The 21,522-nt window shown below is 35.9% G+C and overlaps 1 protein-coding gene across 5 annotated transcripts in view; it reads left to right on the top strand.

Annotated features, from left to right (window-relative positions):
• Positions 1-18,241, top strand: part of Stag2 (stromal antigen 2) — a 141,259-nt gene extending 123,018 nt beyond the window's left edge. For 3 of the 5 annotated variants that reach the window (XM_008833912.3, XM_008833913.3, XM_029563962.1), the window contains exons 29-34: positions 3,101-3,324; positions 6,355-6,544; positions 6,635-6,745; positions 9,699-9,825; positions 11,162-11,239; positions 16,322-18,241. In XM_008833912.3, coding sequence (XP_008832134.1) covers positions 3,101-3,324; positions 6,355-6,544; positions 6,635-6,745; positions 9,699-9,825; positions 11,162-11,239; positions 16,322-16,345 — 754 coding nt within the window. In that variant the 3' untranslated portion in view covers positions 16,346-18,241. The remainder of the gene's footprint in view (positions 1-3,100; positions 3,325-6,354; positions 6,545-6,634; positions 6,746-9,698; positions 9,826-11,161; positions 11,240-16,321) is intronic. The other 2 variants (XM_008833914.3, XM_008833916.3) reach the window with 1 other exon arrangement.
• The last annotated feature ends 3,281 nt before the right edge of the window (positions 18,242-21,522 follow it).

Here is a 21,522-nt window from a genome sequence, read left to right as displayed (position 1 = left end):
TATATTATATATAATATAGCATTATATTAATTTATAAAAACTTCCACCAATTTTATAATTTTCAAGATTATAACTATATGCATAATACTACATTTTAATATTGTGAGTTCTCTTCTCAATATTGTTGTGCCTTTTGAGGTGTAACTTGAGTGCTTTGTGAATTCTTAATTGTATTCACAAGGTAGCCTAACTAAAGGACAATGATATTGCAAATCCATCAAGTTCATCCTAGTTAGTCTGGGTCTTGAGCTGCGACTATGCTACAAAGTGGAGCTCCCTATTTTTTCCTTTTCCCTTAACTCCTGTTCCTATCCTCAGCTTACCATTTAAAGAATTTCTCTGGGTTAATTTCCTAAAATAGTGACTTATAATAAATACCAGAAGATGAATTTCAGTTCTCTCTCCCCTTGGCTATAGGAGGTACAAGAGGGTTGATGATTATAAATACTGTATGGTTTAATCTCTTCTGAAAACCCACTATAGATTTTGTTTGCATTTCTAAAGCAGATAGTACTAATGTCTGGTGATAGAAATCACAGGAGTGGTTACTTAGAGGCTTGGATTTACTAAATGGGAAGAGATACCAGTTGCTTCCTTAGATCACAAGATTGTTCTCTATCTTGATAGGTGTGGAGAGTCCATGAGTACATTAATTTGTGACAGTGATCCAATAGCATTCATACTTTCTGTGCATTTTACTATACATGAATTTATTTGAATTAAGAATTGTAATGGCTAGGTGCAGTGCTACATGCCTGTTTTAGCTATTTGGGAGGATGAAACAGGAGGAACTTGAGCCTGGCTATAGGAGTCCAGCCTAGGTAGGCACCATAATGAGACTTCCTCTCTTTGTGTTTAAATTTTTTTTAAAATTGAATTTATTTAATCAGTGTGAATATGAATGCAACAGCTCACATGTAGAAGTCAGAGGACAACTTGGGAACGAGAGTTCTCTCCTTCTGCTGTGTGGGTCCCATAGGATTGAAGTCAGGTATTCTGCCTTGACAACAAGCACCTTTACCTGCTGAACTATCTTGACAGCCCTGAATTTTGTTTCTTTAAAACGAAATTGCCTAGGCTATTATTAAGCAGAGAAATACAGATTAAACAATACAATTTCTTATGTAGCATATGAGCAAAAGTGATGAAATTATAAGTTAAAAATTGTTTTGGTAATTTTTCTTTTGAAGCAGGGTCTCCCTGTAGCCCCAGCTGGCCTGGAACTTACTGTGTAGACCAGGGTGGCCTTGAACTCAGAGATCCACCTGCCTCTGCCTCCCAAGTGCTGGGATTAAAGGCGTGGGCTACCACGTCTGGCTTATACCTTAAATATTTTAAGGATATGGAACAATATAACTGTTCATACATTATTGATGGTAGTAAATTAATACATGACCACTTTGCAGTACTAGCAAAGGGCTTTGTAAAGTTTAAGTTTCTTCCTACCTCCAAACCCGGTTGCTTCATATATATACTCTCTAAAAACTTCTGAACCATGTGCACAGTGAGATCCATAAAAGAACAGTGAAAGTTACACTGCTTGAACATGGAAAATGTCAAAATAACCTCTGTGTCAACTGAAGTACCGATCAATAGATTGACAGATTGTGGAATACCATGTAGTAATTAAAATTGAAAACTTTAAAAAAAAGCCATTGTTGAGTACAAATAGAAAAGTACAAAGCTGTGCTATAATAGTTACAGACAACTATGGATGAAAAATCCAAAAAAGTATGTCAGCTGGGCGTGGTGGCACATGCCTTTAATCCCAGCAAGTAGATCTCTGTGAGTTCCAGGCCAGCTGGAGTTACAGGGAGACCCTGCCTCAAAATGACCCCCCCCCCAAAAAAATAGTATGTGGAGGTCCTATAACTAGCAGCAAACACAGGTTAGTGGAAAACCAGGGGCAGAGAATCAGGTATGGCTTCCATGAAGGCTACTGAGTTTTTATTTATTTATTTGTTTTTGTTTGGGAGGCATGTGGTGTGTGTGTACATGTACATAAATGTTCAGGTGCATACACATAAGGAGGCCAGAGCAGTATGTTGACTGACTGTACTATCGTTCTCTGCCTTACTACCTTGAGACAGGGTTTCTCAACCAGGCTGCACAGCAGGCTTTCATAATCCACCTGTTTCTCCCCACTAGTGCTGGAGTTACAGGCATGGACTACCATGCCCAGTTTTGTATGTGAGTGCTGGGTGTGCAGAGCAAGTACTCTTATCTGCTGATCCATGTCCACAGGCTCAAAGCTCCTTATTGTCAATGTTCTGTTAAAGTATATAATAAGGAGCTATTATCTTTCTACCACTTAGAATATTTTGGCTCAGTGTCTTATCTCAGACTCCTAGCCAGTTCATAGGCCACACCCTGGAGTCCTTTATGTCTAAAGTGTATTGTTCCTTAGCAGATGCACTGAGTAGTTGCCACAAAGCAATCTGTTTTCTTACTAATTTCTCTTGTGCTGGTAAATCTGAATTGATTGGAAGTTAGTCATTGTAATTACTACAAATATTTGAATTGTATATTATAGTTAGTTGATAATTTTATCTAAGCATAATGTAGTCTTTTTTAACTACTAGTGCCACATCCTAAGAGCTGAATCATGTGATACTGCTCATTTTTATGATTATGGGCACATGAATTTATCTCTTTCCTCATCTGCAGTGGAGTGTGTTCTCCTTACAAAATAGTAAGAATAGTTAAGGAAAGCTAAGGAAAATGCCTAGTACATAGTAGTCATGTGAATGTTAGTTCAGTTTTGGTTGCAGAATTATATATAAGCCTTGTGATAATTTGGATCCAAGAGTAGATATATGCTTTGCATTAAGCTGAAATTTTGCAGATAGGGAACGTATGTGATTCATCTCTGTGTCTATTGCCAGTACCCGGGACATAACAGATGCTCAACAAATGGTAAACTGGAACAGTCCCAGTTATTTCATTCAGTGTGAGGTTCTTGATAGTGAGATTTTCTCATCATCATCCTGCTGAGGCTGAGATTGAGTAATACAGTGCTAAGCTCAGGTTCTAACAAATAATGCTTGGTTGAACTAGCAGCTGAATGCATCAAAGTTAACAATTTCTACTTCTTTTTAAGGTATGTTTATTTGGAAAAGTTCATGACCTTTCAGATGTCACTCCGAAGAGAAGATGTATGGCTACCACTGATGTCTTACCGAAATTCTTTGCTAGCTGGTGGTGATGATGATACCATGTCAGTTATTAGTGGAATCAGCAGCCGGGGGTCAACTGTACGGAGTAAAAAATCAAAACCATCTACAGGAAAACGGAAAGTGGTTGAGGGCATGCAACTTGCACTTCGTAAGGACATAGTTAATTCTGTTGAAACTTATCCCTACTCTTGACTGAATGACTGAATTGTCATTCACTTTTACCCGAGTTTTTATTTGATGTGTGATAGTAATAGTAGCTTACACAATGTGTGTTATGCATCCATGTGATGTTTCAGCTGTTTTCATAGACACATTCAGTTCTGTCAACTCTTCAGGTGCGGTCTTCTTTTTCAGATGAGAAAACTAGTACAGACAGATTGCTACTTTTTTTTTTCTTTTTTGAGAGAGGGTCTCCCTATAGCCCCAGCTGTCCTGGAACTTGCTATGTAGGCCAGGCTGGCCTTGGACTCACAGAGATCCCCCTGCCTCTGCCTTCTGAGTGCTGGGATTAAAGGCGTGCACTAGCACGCCTGGCAGATTGCTACCTTTAAATCACTGCTTCGTGCATTTCCTACTGTCTGTTGTAGGAAATGGCCTTGGCATTGTAGTTACTGAGAGAGCAGATCATTTCATTGCAGGGTATTCACAGTGTCACTTTTCCTGGGTCCGAATGTATTATGCTTCCTGCTCTTGGGCTCCTAGTATCCCAGAGTTGGCTCTACTACACCTGGGGAAATTTCTCTCCTTTTCTCAATAGCCCTTGAGCAAGTTAACACGTTGTAAAAATCTATTACCAGTTATCATTGCTGAAGAACAAATGGTCTTAAATCTTAGGACATAGCAAGGATCATAATGTAATCAATCGTCTATGAAGAGTTAAGGGCTGCTGGATGCATTCAAATGCAAACATCTTGTCTCTCACAACAACTTCATTTGATGTCTTCATGTCAACATAGTGCTAAGCACTAAGAGCTAGCACCCTAAGAGAAAGAAAGTGGAAGCTACCAGTGTGAGATTTAGGACTGGAAACTGGCATGGGATAATTCTATGATTTTTCTATTGGTTAAGCAACCAACAGATTTCAGGGTAAGGGACACAATCCTTTGCCTCATTTTTGGTTTTGCTCTTTGAAGGAGTGTCGCTGTGTATCCCAGGCTGCCTTAAACTCATAGAGCTCCTGCCCACTTACCCAAGTGCTGGAACTAGAGATATATGCCACTCTGCCCAGCTTAGTCCTCTCCCTCTTAATGTAAGAGGTGTCAAGGAATTTGGGGATCATATTTTTAAATTGCCACATTATTTATCATTGAATATATAGTATTAAAAATTTGATTGTCTTGTGGATGGCTTTAGTAGCTTTTGTGGAAACTTAATTGTACTTAACCTTATACAGTTTCAGACTTGGTAACAAAGTCCCAACATCACAGTTGATGAAAGAATCGTAAATAAAGCTGATAATTTATAAGAAACTAAAAGAAATTTTACTTTTGTAATTGAAAAGTTATCAAATTAAAACTGTCTCCTGCATATGATTATAAATAATGAAAAAACACTTTTGTGCATTTATATAAATCGATACTTACACAAAATCTTGCAAATAGATTATTAAATTATGTACAGTTTTTATAGAATGTATAAATGATCTTCTTAGATACTTGGATAAAACCATATAAATAGGTATTAATAAATTAGTAAGAAGAAAGACATGCTGATAGGGTGCCCTGGTGAATTCAGTATGAGCCTGAACATAGAACTCAGGATAATGTGAGTAGATTGCAAAATGGGTACTTTATCTCTAGTCCATTGGTTATTTGGATATTAGCACATTTTTTCCTCAAAATTCTTTTCCTTAAAATGTACAGATACACACCGGGCATGGTGGCGTGCACCTTTAATCCCAGCCCTCGAGAGGCAGAGGCAGGTGGATCCCTGTGAGATCGAGGTCACCTTGGTTCACATTTTGACTTCCAGGTGGGCTGTGACTAGGGGGACCCTGTCAAAACAATGACAAAGAACAAAACAAAATGTACACATACATACAGTTCGATAGTAAAATAGGTTTCCTCCAAAGTCACAGTCAGTAACCAATTTTACCTCCCAAAATAATGATTTTAAAAATTACTATTAACTCAGTAACACATGTCAATTTGTCTTTTGTAATTAAGAGGACACCTATAGATATTTGGAGGTGGGGTTGCAGGTGTGTGACTTCCTTTTTTTTAATAGTCTGGTGTTTAATGTAGATATATATATTTGTGATCCCTTTGACTTTAAGAAGGTCTTAAGACTAACTGAACCATCTACTTTCTGTAGATTTAGAACTGCCCAACAGTCTCCATTCTTAGTATCCCTTCAGGTTTCCCTGACCCATATCATTAGTCTTGTACCTGGCCTGTTACTCATTAGCTTTTCTCTTCTTAAGTCCATCTTCCACGCCACTACCACATTGACTAAAACATGTAACTCGCCAAATTGCTTTACCCCCCTTTAAACTTTTAGCTGCAGTTTCTTGTCACTTTAGCACAGATGAGAAGATGTTTCACATTGATTCCCCCAACTTTTTTTTTTTTTTTTTGAGACAGAATCTTACTCTGTAGACCTGCCTTGGGCTTGCGATTTTCCTGCCTTGTTATCTTAAGTGCTGTTGTTACAGCCTACCGTGACTGGATATATAATGAATGCTGCTTCTTTATCCAGTCTTACCTTTTCCCATTCTTCATCTTTACATCTGAACAGTAGCACTCTGTTAGTTTGAGTCATAATGAAATTGCTATCAAATAAGTCAAATATTAACAGATAAATATATTTTAGTCCCTGCTGCTTCGTGCCTCAGTGCTCTTATTTATGTTCTGCCTAGAGCATCTTTCCTAGTGCACTTGTTACTGTAGTTAAATGTTGTTTTGGGGTTACCTGTGTCTAATCTTTCTCACTACTCCCATTCCCTCTGTATTCATTTTCTCCTAGTACTTACCACACCAAATTGTAATTGCTCGCCTGTTCTTTCAAACAGACTCTAAGGCCAGGCCAGGGCATGTGCCTTACATACCTTTGTGTTACTTTGTTCCCAGCTAGTGTGTGGAAAGTAGCCAGGTGTTTGTTGATTTGAATGATTTGTATTAGACATCGAATGAGTCAGAATTAGTGACTGAACTTAATTGCTGTAAATTTTCTTTTTCAGCTGAAGAAAGCAGTAGTAGTGACAGTATGTGGTTAAGCAGAGAACAAACACTGCACACTCCCGTTATGATGCAGACGCCTCAGCTCACCTCCACTATTATGAGAGAACCCAAAAGATTACGGCCCGAGGATAGCTTCATGAGTGTCTATCCAATGCAGGCAGAGCACCATCAAGCTCCTCTTGATTACAAGTAAGTACATTTGATCATTTTCTTTACTAGAACTTTATTAATTACATAGAGAAAAGTTAAGTTAAAAGAAGAATAAAATTCTCCTTGAAGCACGCAGGTAACATGGATGTTAGCTCAAAGACAACAAGAGGAAGCAAGGCAGCAGCAGGAGAGAGCAGCAATGAGCTATGTTAAACTGCGAACTAATCTTCAGCATGCCATGTAAGTGAGAGTGCCTTATTGTCTGAGTCTAGGAAGTTCACTAATTCATTTTTAACATACTTTAATGTGTGCCTTATCTAAAATTTCAGCAGACTTTCTAGAGTACCTAAGCTGAAATAATCAAGGAACTAGAAATTGGTCTTTCCAACAGAAAAATAAAATGTTTTAAATTAAATACTAACTAGTTAGCCAAATGACCAATCAATCTTAGATTGTGCTGTTGGAAAAAATATAAATATGAATCCTTGTTTATTTTGGTACACAATTAAAAATACATTTGTGTTACATCTTAATTATTTTCCCACCTTAGTTCAGGTCCTCATCTTTTACCTGAACTATTGTAATTAGCTTTCTAACTGGTTTTCTTCCCTCAAACCACCCCCCATTTACCCTCTCACCAAACCTCTCCCTTCACACTTTCCACCACTCCATCATTCACACTGCCATCAAGAATTACAGTTTTAGAATAAAAATCTTACCATGTAACTCTCTTACTTAAAACTTTTCCATGGCTCCCCATTGCCTGATAGATAAAGTTCAGTTTCCTTACTTAGTTCATGGCATGCAAGATCTTTCAAAATATGGCCCCTGCTTACGTTTTAATATATTGTATCTCATTATCTGGAAACTGGTAAAATCACGGTGAAAACAACCTCAGGTGTCACCTTAAGTGAAGCTGCAATCATCTATGCTCCCATAATACTGTCTATTCATATTTCTTAAAGCATTTGCCATATTATATTGTAATTATTTATATATTATGAGTTTGTCCTTTTCTCTAGACTGTGAGCTCCTCATGGGCAGGGACCCCATTCGTTGCTTGTTAGTGCTTGACACATACAACTTGCCAAGTAAATGTTCATTGAATGAGTAAATGTTCAGTGCTTAAAGAAGTGTTTTCTCTTAAATGCTTTGTTTTTACTGGACTCTGTATAGGGACTTGGTGAATCTTTCCAAAGTCTTCGTTAGCGGTGACTCTAAATGAAATTGAAGACAAATATAGGAATTTAGGTCATGTTTATGTCTTGATTGGTATACAGGGTAAAGTGTGGTTCTAATTATTTTAAGTTTTTGAGTTAAAAGCATTGTAACATAATGTATGTTTTAACATTGGGAGGTAATAATTGTTACCTCTTCTAGAAATTTTATTTTGTTGACTTTTTCATCTTTTTCTTAAGAAATGATCATTCACTACATGAATAGTGGATGTAAAAGTTCACTTCAGTTATCTCCATAGTAGTGTTAACCTGTGTTGAGGCATGAAGTGTGCACAACTACAGGTGTAGGTTCTGCTCTTCCTTGTCTCCTGTGGCTGACATCGACATTGTCACTTGGTTCTGTCCTCTCTTTCTCCTGTTGTAGTCCCCATACCTTGTATTCATTTCATGTTTGCTCTTACAACTAATTTCTTAACTTCCAGTTAGTCACTAGTCCAAATAGTTCCAAATTCTGATATATAATCACTTGATTTATATTTATCCTCTAAAAACTTTGTACCATTTTCCAAGACCATCTAGACCTAGAGCATCTCATTGCTTAGCACCATTTTTATTATTCTTTTTTTTTTGGCAGTTGTTTTCATACTTGATTACAGGTAATCTTTAGATAAATCAAAGGGGTTACCACACCTAAACAGCTGTCGCCAGAGGATTCTTTGAGTTGTTGTACCATACATAATTGCTTGATTGTCTAAGAATTTAAAATACTTTTGTTTTACAATAATTTTTTCTGTGTAACAAAAAATGCTTCCAAATTATATTTTCCTCCATAGTTTATATCACATATACCTTCTGTGTACTCTAAATTAAATGCAAAATGGATCTCTGGGTTTTGATTACATGATCCACAAAACACACGTATCACCCTACAACAGTCTACACAAAATATAGTAAAAATGTTGCTTGTTATCCAGAACTGTTAAGATTAGCATTATAATGTTTATCCAAGGAGCCTGAGTGAGATATTACAATCCATCATAATATTGTATATGAAAACATTTAGTGAAGAATTTATTTTGGTGAGTTTTTTGGGGGGAAGCTGAGGTATCCTTGGATAGCAAAAGAGGCTAATACCGGCCCAACTCAGAAGCAATCAGTCACATTCAATTTCACCATTGACCTGGCTACTTTAGGCTGATCTGCACTAATTTCTGAAGTTAGTTTGTTTTCCCTATGATGATATGATAAAACAGCTTTTGGTCATGGCTTTATTTTTCGTTTTTATATAATTTCTTGCTTTTGAGTTTCATAGAGCATGAGAATTCAGCTTTCATCATTAACTTCATTTTTATCTAAGACAGAATTATTCCTTTTAATATATGCTTAATAGCGTTTGATGTATTATAATATTTATCATTTTGTCACAGTTATCTTTATTTTCCCTTAGTAGATTGTGAGCTCCTTGTGGGCAGGAGTCATGTTTTACTAATTTTTCATCCATAGGACACAGTAGCAGCCTGTCAGGCACCATGTGAATGAGTGGGTGAATGAATGCCTACCGTGCACACTGGGTACTAAATGAATGGGTGACTAATGAGGAAAATTGACATTCTGTATGATCAGAAAGAAGATGTGCATTCTGAAATGTCCTTTCTTTGGTCTCTGTCTTATGTTTATTAATTTGTATTCTGCCTACTTTCACAAAGGATTTGAGGTATCTGCTATGTTAACATGTGGAAAATTCTCATTGAACATTGTATATGTATATGATATATTAGAGCTCTCAAATGTATCGAAGCAACATAGAATAAACATAAAATCCTTAGTATCTTTAAGCAAGTGAATATTGGGATTTTGGCATCATTGATGACATGATCAATGCCTAATCATTCTCCCTGACCTTTAATTCCATCATTTTCCATTATACTTGAATATAGAAAGCTACATAGTTGTTGCCTGTGTGTTAACAGTCATGACATTGGTTCCGATCTTTACCTTGTTTTATATTTCTCTAGTCGGCGTGGTACAAGCCTAATGGAAGATGATGAAGAGCCAATTGTTGAAGACGTTATGATGTCCTCAGAAGGAAGGATTGAGGATCTTAATGAGGGAATGGATTTTGACACCATGGATATAGACTTGGTAAGAAACATACAGAAGTAAGAATTTTCTGTTTAGGTCATTTGAAAATGAGGTTGATCCTTATTAGAGAAGAATAAAAAGTAAGTTCTACAAAAATATAAAAAAACCAGTTTTCAGAGGTTTAAGTAGATGAGAGGGGAGCAAGAAGTGAGTGAGGTTGGTGAGGGTGTTAGGCCCTAGTTTAAGATGATAAAAATTGTATATTTGCAGCTGAGTGTGGTGGCACACACCTTTAATCCCAGCACTTGGGAGGCAGAGGCAGGTGGATCTCTGTGAGCTCAAGGCCAGCCCGGTCAACATAGTGAGTTCCAGGACAGCTGGGGCTATAGGGAGAGCCTGTCTCAAAAAGACTCCCCCCAAAATTGTATATTTGCATTTGAAATTAATTTACTATATATAATTTAAAAGGATATATTTTGCTTATGTTAATTTGACTAAAAATCAAATATTTAATGGTTACATATTAAATTTCAGAAATATGAATATAATAAGTATCACCTCACTTTTTAATTTTCTGTTTATCATAATCAAAATATGTTCTGTTGCAAACTTGATTAGCACCCAATTATTTAGACCAACTTTTCTGTCAGATAATAAAGTAAAATTATATTGGGCCTGGTGGTGTATGCCTTTAGTTCCAGGCAGAGGCAGGCGAATCTCTGTGAGTTCAAGGCCAGCCTGGTCAACATAGTGAGTTCCAGGCCAGCTGGGGCTACAGGGAGACCCTGTCTCAAAAAGACTGAAAAGAGAGAGATGAGAGAGAGAGAGAGGTTACTTAAAATTTGAGAAGCTTAAATACATACAAGCATGTGTTATTTTAGTAATTATATACGATTAGGGTTCATACAAAATGCTTATGTATTTCTTTTTTGCAAGTCTCCTTAAACTTTATTAGGTAGATTGCAATGATAGAGGTTATTAAAACTTGCAAAATTAGCATACCCAAGCAGAAGAAATATTGAAATTGGTAAAGCTGAGACTTGTAAGCTAAGATCGTGTTATTATACTATTTAGTGTACTATGTGTACTTTCGATAAAAGAAAGAAGTGTTGTTTCTCTTAAAGTAATATAATATGTTGTCTTTAAAGGAAAATGATTTAAGAAGAGTGCCTTAAAAGTAAAATGGAAAATATGTTTAAGATTAGTTTTCTACAAATGAATATTTTTGTACATTGTAACCATTTTGTTTTTGGGTAAAGAGTACTGGAAGTTTTATGAGGTATACTAGGAATCACATAGGCTATTCAGAAAACTAACAATATTTAACATAGATATTTTATTTAATCTATTTAGTTTATAGATATTACAAATGTCAACTTTTTTCTTTTTTCCTTAGCCGCCATCAAAAAATAGGCGAGAGAGAACAGAACTGAAGCCTGATTTCTTTGATCCAGCCTCAATTATGGATGAATCAGTAGGTTTCATTTAAATGTACCCCAGGATTTCAAAATCAAAACTTTATAGCCAGTGACTGAGTTTGAGATTGAAGAGCTAGCATGATACTGATAATAGACAAAAGCAATTGGATAGGAGAAAACAGAGGCTCTTACAGGATTTTTCCAGGTGTGTGGGGGGCTGTGTGATGTAGTAGTGATAAAAGATTAAAATTGCTTTTGAATTCTTGACCAACTGGAATTTGAATTGTAAGCATTTGGCCCTTTCTTGTAGGTTTGTGTTGCCCATTAAAGGATTTCAAATGCGAGAATGACATAAATCAGAATTATATCTCAGAATTCCTTGGCTTTTATGGATGTACAGAATGAATAGGAGATTAATTATATGGCATAGTGAAAAGAACTTTTAAAGCTGAGTGTGTAATCCCAACACTTGAGAATATGAGCGAGGAGGATTGTGAGTTCAAGACCAACCTGGGCTACATTATATGAGACAGTCTGAAAAGAAAAAAAAAATCACTTGCACAAGGGATTTGATAGTGATAGGATGAAGACTTGGTTGCTCCCTCCCATCTTTACTTGGTTTTGTCAGTTCCTCTTCTGAAGTACCTTTCATATCAATACCTACTCTCCTTACAGTGGTTTGCTTCAAATCGTCCTCAGTCATCACTGGGACTGTTGCAGAGCCTCTAAACTGATCTTGCCCCGCCCCTCTTTTATATATCTTCTATGATTATCTTATCTAATAGATGCGATCTCTTCAACCATAGTTTTGTCTTTTTATGCCCCCTCCACTGCCATTAAGAAAAAAAAATCTGCCTTTAGCCTAGCAAATAAAGCCTTTTGTGATTTGTCCCTTTAACCTTCTCCTTTTCCTTGCCTATATCCTGTGTTCTAGCCATACCAAAATCTTAATAGCTTTTCTCTAACATACTCTGCTTACTCAGTCCAGGACTTTTTATAAGCTTTTTTTCTCTCTGTTAGAAATATCCTTGTCATTTTCCTCCTAGTGAATTTTTCCCCAATACTCACTTCTGACATAAACATTTAATATTTTGCTGATAGATATTTTATTCTGTGTTCCTTTAACAATTTTTAAATACTTTCCCTTGTAATAATTATCTCACTGGTGTAGAGACATAGGCTATTACATGTCTTGGCCCCTGAATAGACCACACTCCTGGAAGCAATGGTGATTCTCATTTTGAGCTCTGCTTAGCATGATAATTTTGTTAAATAATTTGCATACCCATCTGTCCCACTTTTTAGTGGTTACCCATTACTCCTTCCTCTTTATACATAACTTGAGTAACTATTATACTATCCTTTCAAGAAGAATTCTCCCCTTCCACTTGCCCATCAGTTTGTCCTTGCCCACTTCAAAATCTGCTTTCAGACAAATACTGGAAATATTTTCATAGACCAAGCCACACTAACACATTATCTTGCTAAAGTTTGTTGCTTGACACACAAGCTTTACCGAGAAACGGAAAGAGCTATCTTTAGACAGACCATCTTGAGATAGGTTAGTTTATTTGTGATTCTGGGAATTGAACTTAGGGCTCCACACATGCCAGGCAAGTGCTTCACTGCTGAGGTACATTCCTAGGTCTTTGAGAACTTAGTAAAGTCAGTATTTCTCAATGCCTAATGTGCATTTGAATCACCCAGAGTTAAAAATATGACTAGATTCTACCTCAGCAGGTCTGGAGCATGGCCTGAGATTATGTACCTTTAACAAATGCTATTGATGCTTCAGGTCTGCAGACTGTTCTTTCAGTAGCATGGCTTGATGGCACAGAGGCAGCCTATCCTACCCATGATTCTGTAGTTTAACGGTATATTGAATTATGTGGTGTTTGAATCTTCTTTGTTAAATAAACCATATTTAAACGTGATTGTGGTAGAGGTAGAGGAAAATCTTTTCAAGTAGGTATGATGAAACACATTCATTCAATAATTTATTGAGCTGAGAGTTGGTGCTAAAATGAGTTAAGACTCTGTGCCCTTAAGGAATGCATATTCTAGTGTGTCTTGACTATCCCTTTGAAATGAAAGGTAAAGAAGTTAATATTTAAGAGCTTATGTACCAGACACTCTGCTAGGCATTGATTGATTTCTTAACAACCTTATGAAAAAGATGGTAGGGCCCTTACCTTCATAGTTAAGCAAAGGGATGGTGAGAAGGCTCAGCGGGTTAAGGCACCTTTACCACCAAGCCTGAAGAATTGAGTTCAGTCCCCAAGCCCCATATAGTGGAAGGACTCCCAAAAACTGTCCTCTCACCTCCACAGATGTGCTGCTGCAGGCACTGCCTCGCCTCTGTACAACCCCCCCAATAAATAAAAATGTAATATAGTTAAGTAAATGGAGTCTGAAGAGATAGTTTAGTAAGTTGAACAGAGTTTGACTGTTACTACGCATTACAGTATTAATTTGATATTAGTTATCACCATCTCTACTATTTATACTTATCAAAGCTAAAATCAGATTTGATTTGTGTAAAACACCAAAAAAGTAATTAGGAAATTGAAATGGTTTGTTATAGCCAAAATGTGTTATGGCAGCTAGGGTGTCCCATGTATTTTCATGTATTTACCTAATGTCAGAACCTTAAGTTTTTATTTGCTTATTCACATACTATTTTTGCAAAAAGGTGTCCATCAGATTACTAAAATAATCAAACAGCTGTAGAAAAATATATACCCATTTTCGACATTTAACATTTAGAGAAAATTACTATGTGATATTCTGTAAAACGATAAAATAAAAGCTTTAGATGCCGCTGTAGTAGAATGAGGGAATGAGCACCTGTGCCTATATATGTAATTTTATCATATAACCACATGATGGCAGCAGCCACATAACAGTGCTCAATATCCTGAAAGGTTTAGGTACCTTTTGAAGTCTTTGTGCTTATTTTAAATTCCTATGAGCTTTTGAAAACATCATATACATATCTCAACCATAACAAAACAGGTAACAGTAAAAAGAATCTGTGTTGGCCTTACAGTAAATACAGGCATAATCAAGCCTGATAGATGTTATCAAAATAGTAATACTGGAATTTGAATCCCTTAACGCTCAGTTCTAAAACTCTCTAATTCTAAGTGAAGGAACTCAGAGCACTTAATATAGATACCTCATGTTGCTAATAGATAAATACAAATCATGCCTTTAGGAACATGATTTTCACATTGTATAGAAACATAAATAGAAAAATTCTAACCATATTATTTTGGGTTTGTATAAAATGAATAGAATTTAAGATTAATAGTATAGTTGGTCTTATACCTGGAAACAAGGCTGGTTTATTTCTTTATGGTGTGGTCCTTTTTTGCCAGTATTATATAACACTCCAAGGCTTAATATTTTACTTTTAAGTGCATGTTTATTAATGCTAAACATCAGAAGTAGGTACAGCATATTAACACAGAAAATTGTCACTAGTGTTGAAATTCTCATACTAGAATTCTTTGCAGCATAAAATCAGAAAAGAAATAAGTATAATGAAGGCAATTTGATGTTCTAATGGGGAACTCAGGTCTTCTAATACGGAACTCAGGTGTTTAATGTTCTAATGGGGATCTCAGGTAATTTTTGCTTAGCCACTCTGTTTGAAAAGAACTTGAGATCATCTTATTTTAAGAATTGACTAGTTAAACTTTATCATTTCATTAATCATCATAGCCAAAGTCATAGATTGTTCTGGCTAGAAGAAACTCTTAAACATCATCTAGGCCTCTTTAGTGGAAGCGTTCTAGCTATCCAACTCTTAAATTTTTTTTTCTTGATTTTTGAGACAAGGTCTTACTATGTAACCATTTCTGGTCTGGAACTCACTGTGTAGTCCAAGCTAGCCTGGAACTCACAGAGATCTGTTTGCTTCTGCCAAATATGCCCCCCACCCCCAACGCCCCTGTGCTGGGATTAAAGGTATCCACCATCATAGCTGGCTGCCTGCTCTTGACTGTAACCAACAAGAGAACCCTGAATCTTGTTAGAAAATCAGGAGGACAAGGGATGTGGAGTCTGGCGGTTGTGGTTAATGGAGGAATAAGATGTGGAGTAGAGGAATCCTCTGCATATTCAGTACTGGAGAGTCCAAGCTCTTTATTTGGTGATTCATTATAAAGAAGCTGCAATTAGACACTTCTTTGTCCAAAAATACATTTCCTTCAGATCTAGACAATTCATGAGATTTGACTTTTGTTCAAGTGAGATTCAACTTAGAAGTCAGAGCCCTTTGTGATTTCTATCTCAGTTGATTACCTCTGGCTTTGCTAATGGGTCTTCTTAGCTTATTACATTGTTCTAAGATCTTGCTTAATTGGTCTAATAAGTGCTAGAATTTGAATTTGAAACATCTAGTTTAGTATATATAGTAAAAGTTAGATGCTGGTCTAATGAACAAGGTAGAATTATTCTAGTCATCATTTGTACTTTTAGTGACAAATAATTCCTAGCTAGATTTTACCTATCAGCCTTTTCCAACTGGAATGTGTAGAAAAGTATCAGTATAAGTCCTTTTGCCTAGATTTCACCTTATTTAATTTCTTAAAATTTATAATCCTGTTCATTAACTCAGGCCACATGCTCTAAAGAAAGCTCCTTGTTGTCTACATATATATTGTTATTGGATTTTTCCTTTGGTCTTCATGTTCAAATGCTGTTTTTAAAGACTACCCATTTCTGTGTGCAAATGGTCAAGTTTATAAGACTTCCATAAATTCTTCACAGTGACCCCTTGCAGACTATGTTGGGAAACATGTTCATTTTTTTCATTCAACAAATATGGAGTTCAGGCTTTAGGGTTATGCTAAGGACCCTAATCTTAGTGATATTTGTGAATTAATTTGTATATAGATGAGTCCTAATCTTTCATTATTTATTAATAGTTGCTATATTTTAGTAATTATATACCTGAAGAGAGACATTTTCAGAGTATACTACCCTTTTATTCAATATAATAGTGATAAAGTTTTGTAATATTTACAGTTTTTTAAAAATAAATAATTTATTGAAAATTTCATACATGTATATAATATTTACAGGTTTTTATTGAATGAATTTTAATGAGTTTTTTTTCCCTCTCTCATTAGGTTCTTGGGGTGTCAATGTTTTAATTCCAGTACACAATTAAATCTGTGGTGAAGTCATTTTCTAAGTGGAAGAGGAAATTTTAAACTAAAGTGTGGTAGATACAGTGAAATTCTGTACAGATTTTTCTCTAAGGAGAATATAACATGATGCTTATGCTTACGAAGATCAAGTGCATTGAGGGGCAGTTTTGTTTGCCTGAAAAAAGTAAAGGACAAGTAAACAATTTGATGATAAGCTACAGTTTTTCTTAGAAAGTAAATATTTTATTTATGCGCTGTTAGTTGGCTTTTAAATCAATTATTTCATGCTTTTTTAAAAAATGTAACAATCTGAAGAGGTATTTGGTACAGATAAGAATCTCCTCACATTTATTTCCTGGTTGTACCGAACAATGAAGACTTCTGCTGGATTTCTGTTTACATCCAGGAAACGAAAGTTAAGGATGAGTTTATTCCCTGACCCCAAAATTGTAGGATAGAATTGTTTTTAGCATTCAAAATTTCAATGCTTAAAACATTAATCAACAAAATTTTGTTTTGAATATTGTAATTGTGGAAAAAAGTTAAACTTATAAGCAGAACTTTTACAATTTTTTCATCTAAAATGTATTTTAAGATATTTTTAAAATCCAAGAGCTTCTGTATACTTTTCAGAAATCTCAGATGCAGTGAACTGCCAGAAGGTAGCCAGGCTCAAACACGCTCATCCCATTATCAACCCTGAAAGTTTGCTTGTCCTTTAAGGTAATAATGTAATGTTGTGATATTCCTTCCAGTAGTGCCACTGTATTTTGTCTCCAAATAAAAGAAGCTTATTGTAGTATGTTTGCAGAAAAATTCTAAACAAAAATTATACAGCTTATTAGAGTGTGGGAATAGGGATCTAAATTTTAAATAAAATTATATATATATATAAATTGGTGCTGATTTTATAATTGCGCAGTTTGTTTAGTTTTTTCTTACTTTTAAATTCCAACTTAAAATTATGAGGTTTCAGAAATATATTGAAAGTTTAACAATGTTTAAAAATAGAAAAGCATGAGTGTTCATGCTTTAAAATGATTTTTAAATTTGTATTTTATATTGTTTTATCTATCTGTCTTTGCAAGCAGTCTTCAGGTTAAAGATACTTCTAACAGGTTACAGTACATTTCCTCTGTATGTAAATTAGATGGGATAATAGAATTCATAACCCATAATATTCTTTGAAAGCTAAGCTTTAAACTTCATTTTATGTCCTTTCACAAGTGAACTAGTTTAAAACAAAAAGTGGCCACTTGCCATTTTGACATCAACTCATTTTGCGAGGCTTAGGCAGCTAGACATCGTTTAAAACAAAATATTAACTTATATTACATGTATATCTATCTTTTGTCAGTCGTCTCTCAGTTCTTGAGGTATATTATTTTAATCATTCCATGCCTTAATATGCTTGCAATACAAGAATATCTTCAGATGGGTGAATACCAAAAGGCTTCCAGATGTTCAAGTCAGGAATCAACAAGCATTGGGCTGTGGTAGCCAAAAACCATAGGTTAGCTGAAAGATCATAAAATACAATTATTTTTATTAATTCTTGGTTAACAAAAGAAACCAGACTTGTCTAACATTTTCCATCAACAAATATTGTTCTGTGCAGAAGTATTGCATATGTTCTTCGACACAGCACTGCATTTACTAGAACTGCGGAGAGGACTGTATATATGATTTTAAACCTAAGTTGATTTTTTTTCTCACTCTTGAAAGGAGTACTTCTTTGTGAAAGCAGTTCTTACAGCTTTGTTTTCAACCAGCTAAAAATGTTTTATATATTACTCTAACCTGTTGTCCTCCACATTCTATTGTCCTAATTGTACTGTTTTCTGATTTGTATTTATGTCTTGAGACAGTAACTTTTTGAATAAAAATAAACCTACAATATGTTGTATGCTTTATCTCTTGTAATCAGATGGGGAGGGTGACTCTAAATGCTTTACAGATTATATCTTATCAACATTTTAATGTGTTTAAGTGGTACTATTTATAGAAAATATCACCATTTTATATTTTTAAGAAATCAGATATATTTTTTAATGTGTCTTGAGCTGGGCGTGATGGTGAATGCCTTTAATCCCAGCACTCGGGAGGCAGAGGCAGGCGGATCTCTGTGAGTTCAAAGCCAGCCTGGTCTACATAGTGAGTTCCAGGTCAGCTGGGGCTACAGGGAGACCCTGTCTCAAAAAGACCAAAAATAGATAAATAAGTAAAAAGAATAAAATAGAAACCTGTAACCATTGTTGAAGTGCTTACATTGTTCATTCAGGACATATTTGAATGCCTATATGCCAGTTGTATGAAACAGATTTTTCCCTCGCAGTTCCAATGTAAAAAACAAACAAACAAACAAAAATAAGTAAATTTGAAGTTAAATGCTAGGGCAAAATCTAACAAGGAGTCCTGATTTAGAGAGAACTCTACCTTGGATAATTGGCTCATGATGCGGAGATGAAAGTCAGCATTTGGAAAAAAACTTACGGAACTCTTACTGAAAATTCTGTCTTCAGTGTGTTAGCAACTTTTGAATTGCACTCTTAAAAGATATTACTACCAGTGTTCATGTGGGCTGATTGGTATATCATCTGAAGAATCTTTCAGCATCAGTGCTTCAGAACTGTACTTAAAAAATGGTAGGTAATATTGCTGGTCACTGTTTTAAGTGATTTACATGTAATGAGTCTTTAAGCTGCATGACACAAGACATGCTGTTATCCCTCATCCCCTTATTTTTACAGATCGAGAGGAAGTGAAGAAAATGAATCACAGCAAAGTTAAAATACCTTAGGGAAGGATGTATGGGTAGTAAGTGATGGCACTGATACTCGAGCCTAGAGTCCTGCCGCCTTATATCCCAAAAACTGTTGAAACCATATGATAATAAGAAAACCATACGTCCAGGTGTGGTGGCTCATGCCTATAATCCTAGCTCGTGAGATGCTGAGGCAGGAGGATTTCTTCAAGGTCAAGACCCACCCGGCCTACGTAGCAGCTTCCAGGTTAACCAGCACTACAGATGGACTATCAGAAAACAAACAGTGTGGATTCCCTGCATAATTACATAAAGGAAAAACTGGCGTATTTTTGTGTTATGGTTCATCCTTTAAAAATCCAGTTGGTTATAGAATTGAGTGGTGTGAATAAACATTGCCTTCAATATGCTATTCAGCTGGCTTTTGTAATGTTTAAGTTAGCTGTGAATTCTGAGCCTTTCCAAAGTTACTAAACTTCTAAAAGTTTGGGAGTCTGGAATAAAAAGCATAATCTAAAAGATTTCTTCAATACCCTGCTGCAAAAGGGACTTAGAAAATTTCATATGGGGGCCAGCAACATGGCTTAGTGGATAAAGATGTTTACTGCTAAGCCTTAAGACCTGGCTTCGATCACCTGTGTCCACATGGGGGAGGGAGAGATCCAGCTCCTTGAAAGTTAGCCTCTGACCTCCACCTATTCACATATAATACAAATAATATACAATTACAAATAATTGTAAAAAAAAATTAAAAATTTACACGGGTGGCTAGCAGGTCAGATAGATCGTTTGTAATGATTCAGCAAAACAATGAGCCAATAAAGCATAAATAAGGCCTATGGTTATGAGGAAACAACGTGATAAATTTCACTACATGTCTCTTGAGGTCAACAAGTCTTTTTGACTATTCATTGTGTGCCTGGGTGGGTATCCAAAGACCAGCAAAACAGACTTGGTTTTGAAATTGTTTATGGATCCTAGGGATTAGGATGCAGACATAACACCTTAAAAAATGAACCAAGTATATTGTGCAAGGTGAGCACTTGTAGATGTGCTCTGGATGCCATTTTATAAGACACTTGAGTTTTTCCTCCAACGTTTTATCATAAATGCGTTAGCATATACAATAAAGTTGAAAAAAGCTTACAATGAAGTGAACACACTTTGTACTTGACATTGCTACATAGCTATTAATCAGTCTCTTCTATTTCAAAGTAAATGGCAAGCATGGGCATACTGCCTCCCAAAGACTTCAATATGTAGGTCTTTTTGAGACAGGGTCTCCCTGTAACCCCAGCTGTCTTGGAACTCACTGTGTAGACCAGGCTGGCCTTGAACTCACCGAGATCCACCTGCCTCTGCCTCCCAAGTGCCGGGAATAAAGGTGTGCACCACAATGCCTGGCAAGCATTTAATTTAACTTATTTGACATAAAATTTTGTGTAGTGAATATGCCAACTTAAGTATATATTTTCCATTTTGACACATGCTTAAAATGTTTACACAAATCCCCATCAAAGATGCTGAACATTACCATCAACTCTGAAGATTTCTTTCCGGTCTTGTAGCAGTGTGTGCGTCCATCCTTTCTACACCATCAGTGTAGATCACCTTTCTTCCCATCACCTTTCTCCCCGTCAATTAAACTTAGCTGTTGTAGAATGTCATAAATGGAATCATCCAGTACTATTTTTTGTGTGTAAAAATTATAACTCAGAATGTTTTGATATTTATCCATGTTTGTGTATGACAGTTTTTTCCTGAGTAGTCTCTTGTAAAGGTACACTACAGTTTATCAATTCAGTGATTGTAAGACATTTAAGTTGTATCTACTTTTTGCCTTCTTAGGAAAAAAATAAAGCTGCTATTTAAATTGTATCTTTACAGTTGACAGGTGGGCCAGATGAAATGGGAGGGAAGTAGCCAAGACTGAGAATTTCTGGTCAAGGAAACAGCATAAATGAGCACCTCGGCTATAAGAAGTACTGAATAACCGCTTAGGAGTTGGTGGGAAAAGACAAGAACAATTGACTATCCAATAATGCATACGTTTTGTAAATGGAAAAGCACAGGTGGATACCTTAGTCACCTAATAGAATTTTCACTATTTGAATCTTTACAAATTTAAAATTGTACGTATTTATAGGATACAGTATGATAGTACATTTACACAATCTATGATAAGCCAGGTGTGGCACACACCAGTAGTCCCAGCACTCGGGGAAGAAGCAGGTGGATCTCTTAAATCAAGGCCAGTCTGGTCTACATAGTGAATTCCAAGCCAGCTGGGGCTACAGAGAGCTCCTATTTCAAAAATAGGAAAATCAGAAACAAAGTGTATGATGACCAATTCAGGGAAATTAACATTTTCCTCTCCATAAACATTTTTTTCTCTCATTAGCATCTACATCCATTT

This window comes from Nannospalax galili, unplaced genomic scaffold (assembly GCF_000622305.1).
Source record: "Nannospalax galili isolate Female #2095 unplaced genomic scaffold, S.galili_v1.0 scaffold75, whole genome shotgun sequence".
In the NCBI taxonomy this organism is placed as follows: Eukaryota; Metazoa; Chordata; class Mammalia; order Rodentia; family Spalacidae; genus Nannospalax; species Nannospalax galili.
This window is presented reverse-complemented; position numbering and strand designations above follow the sequence as displayed.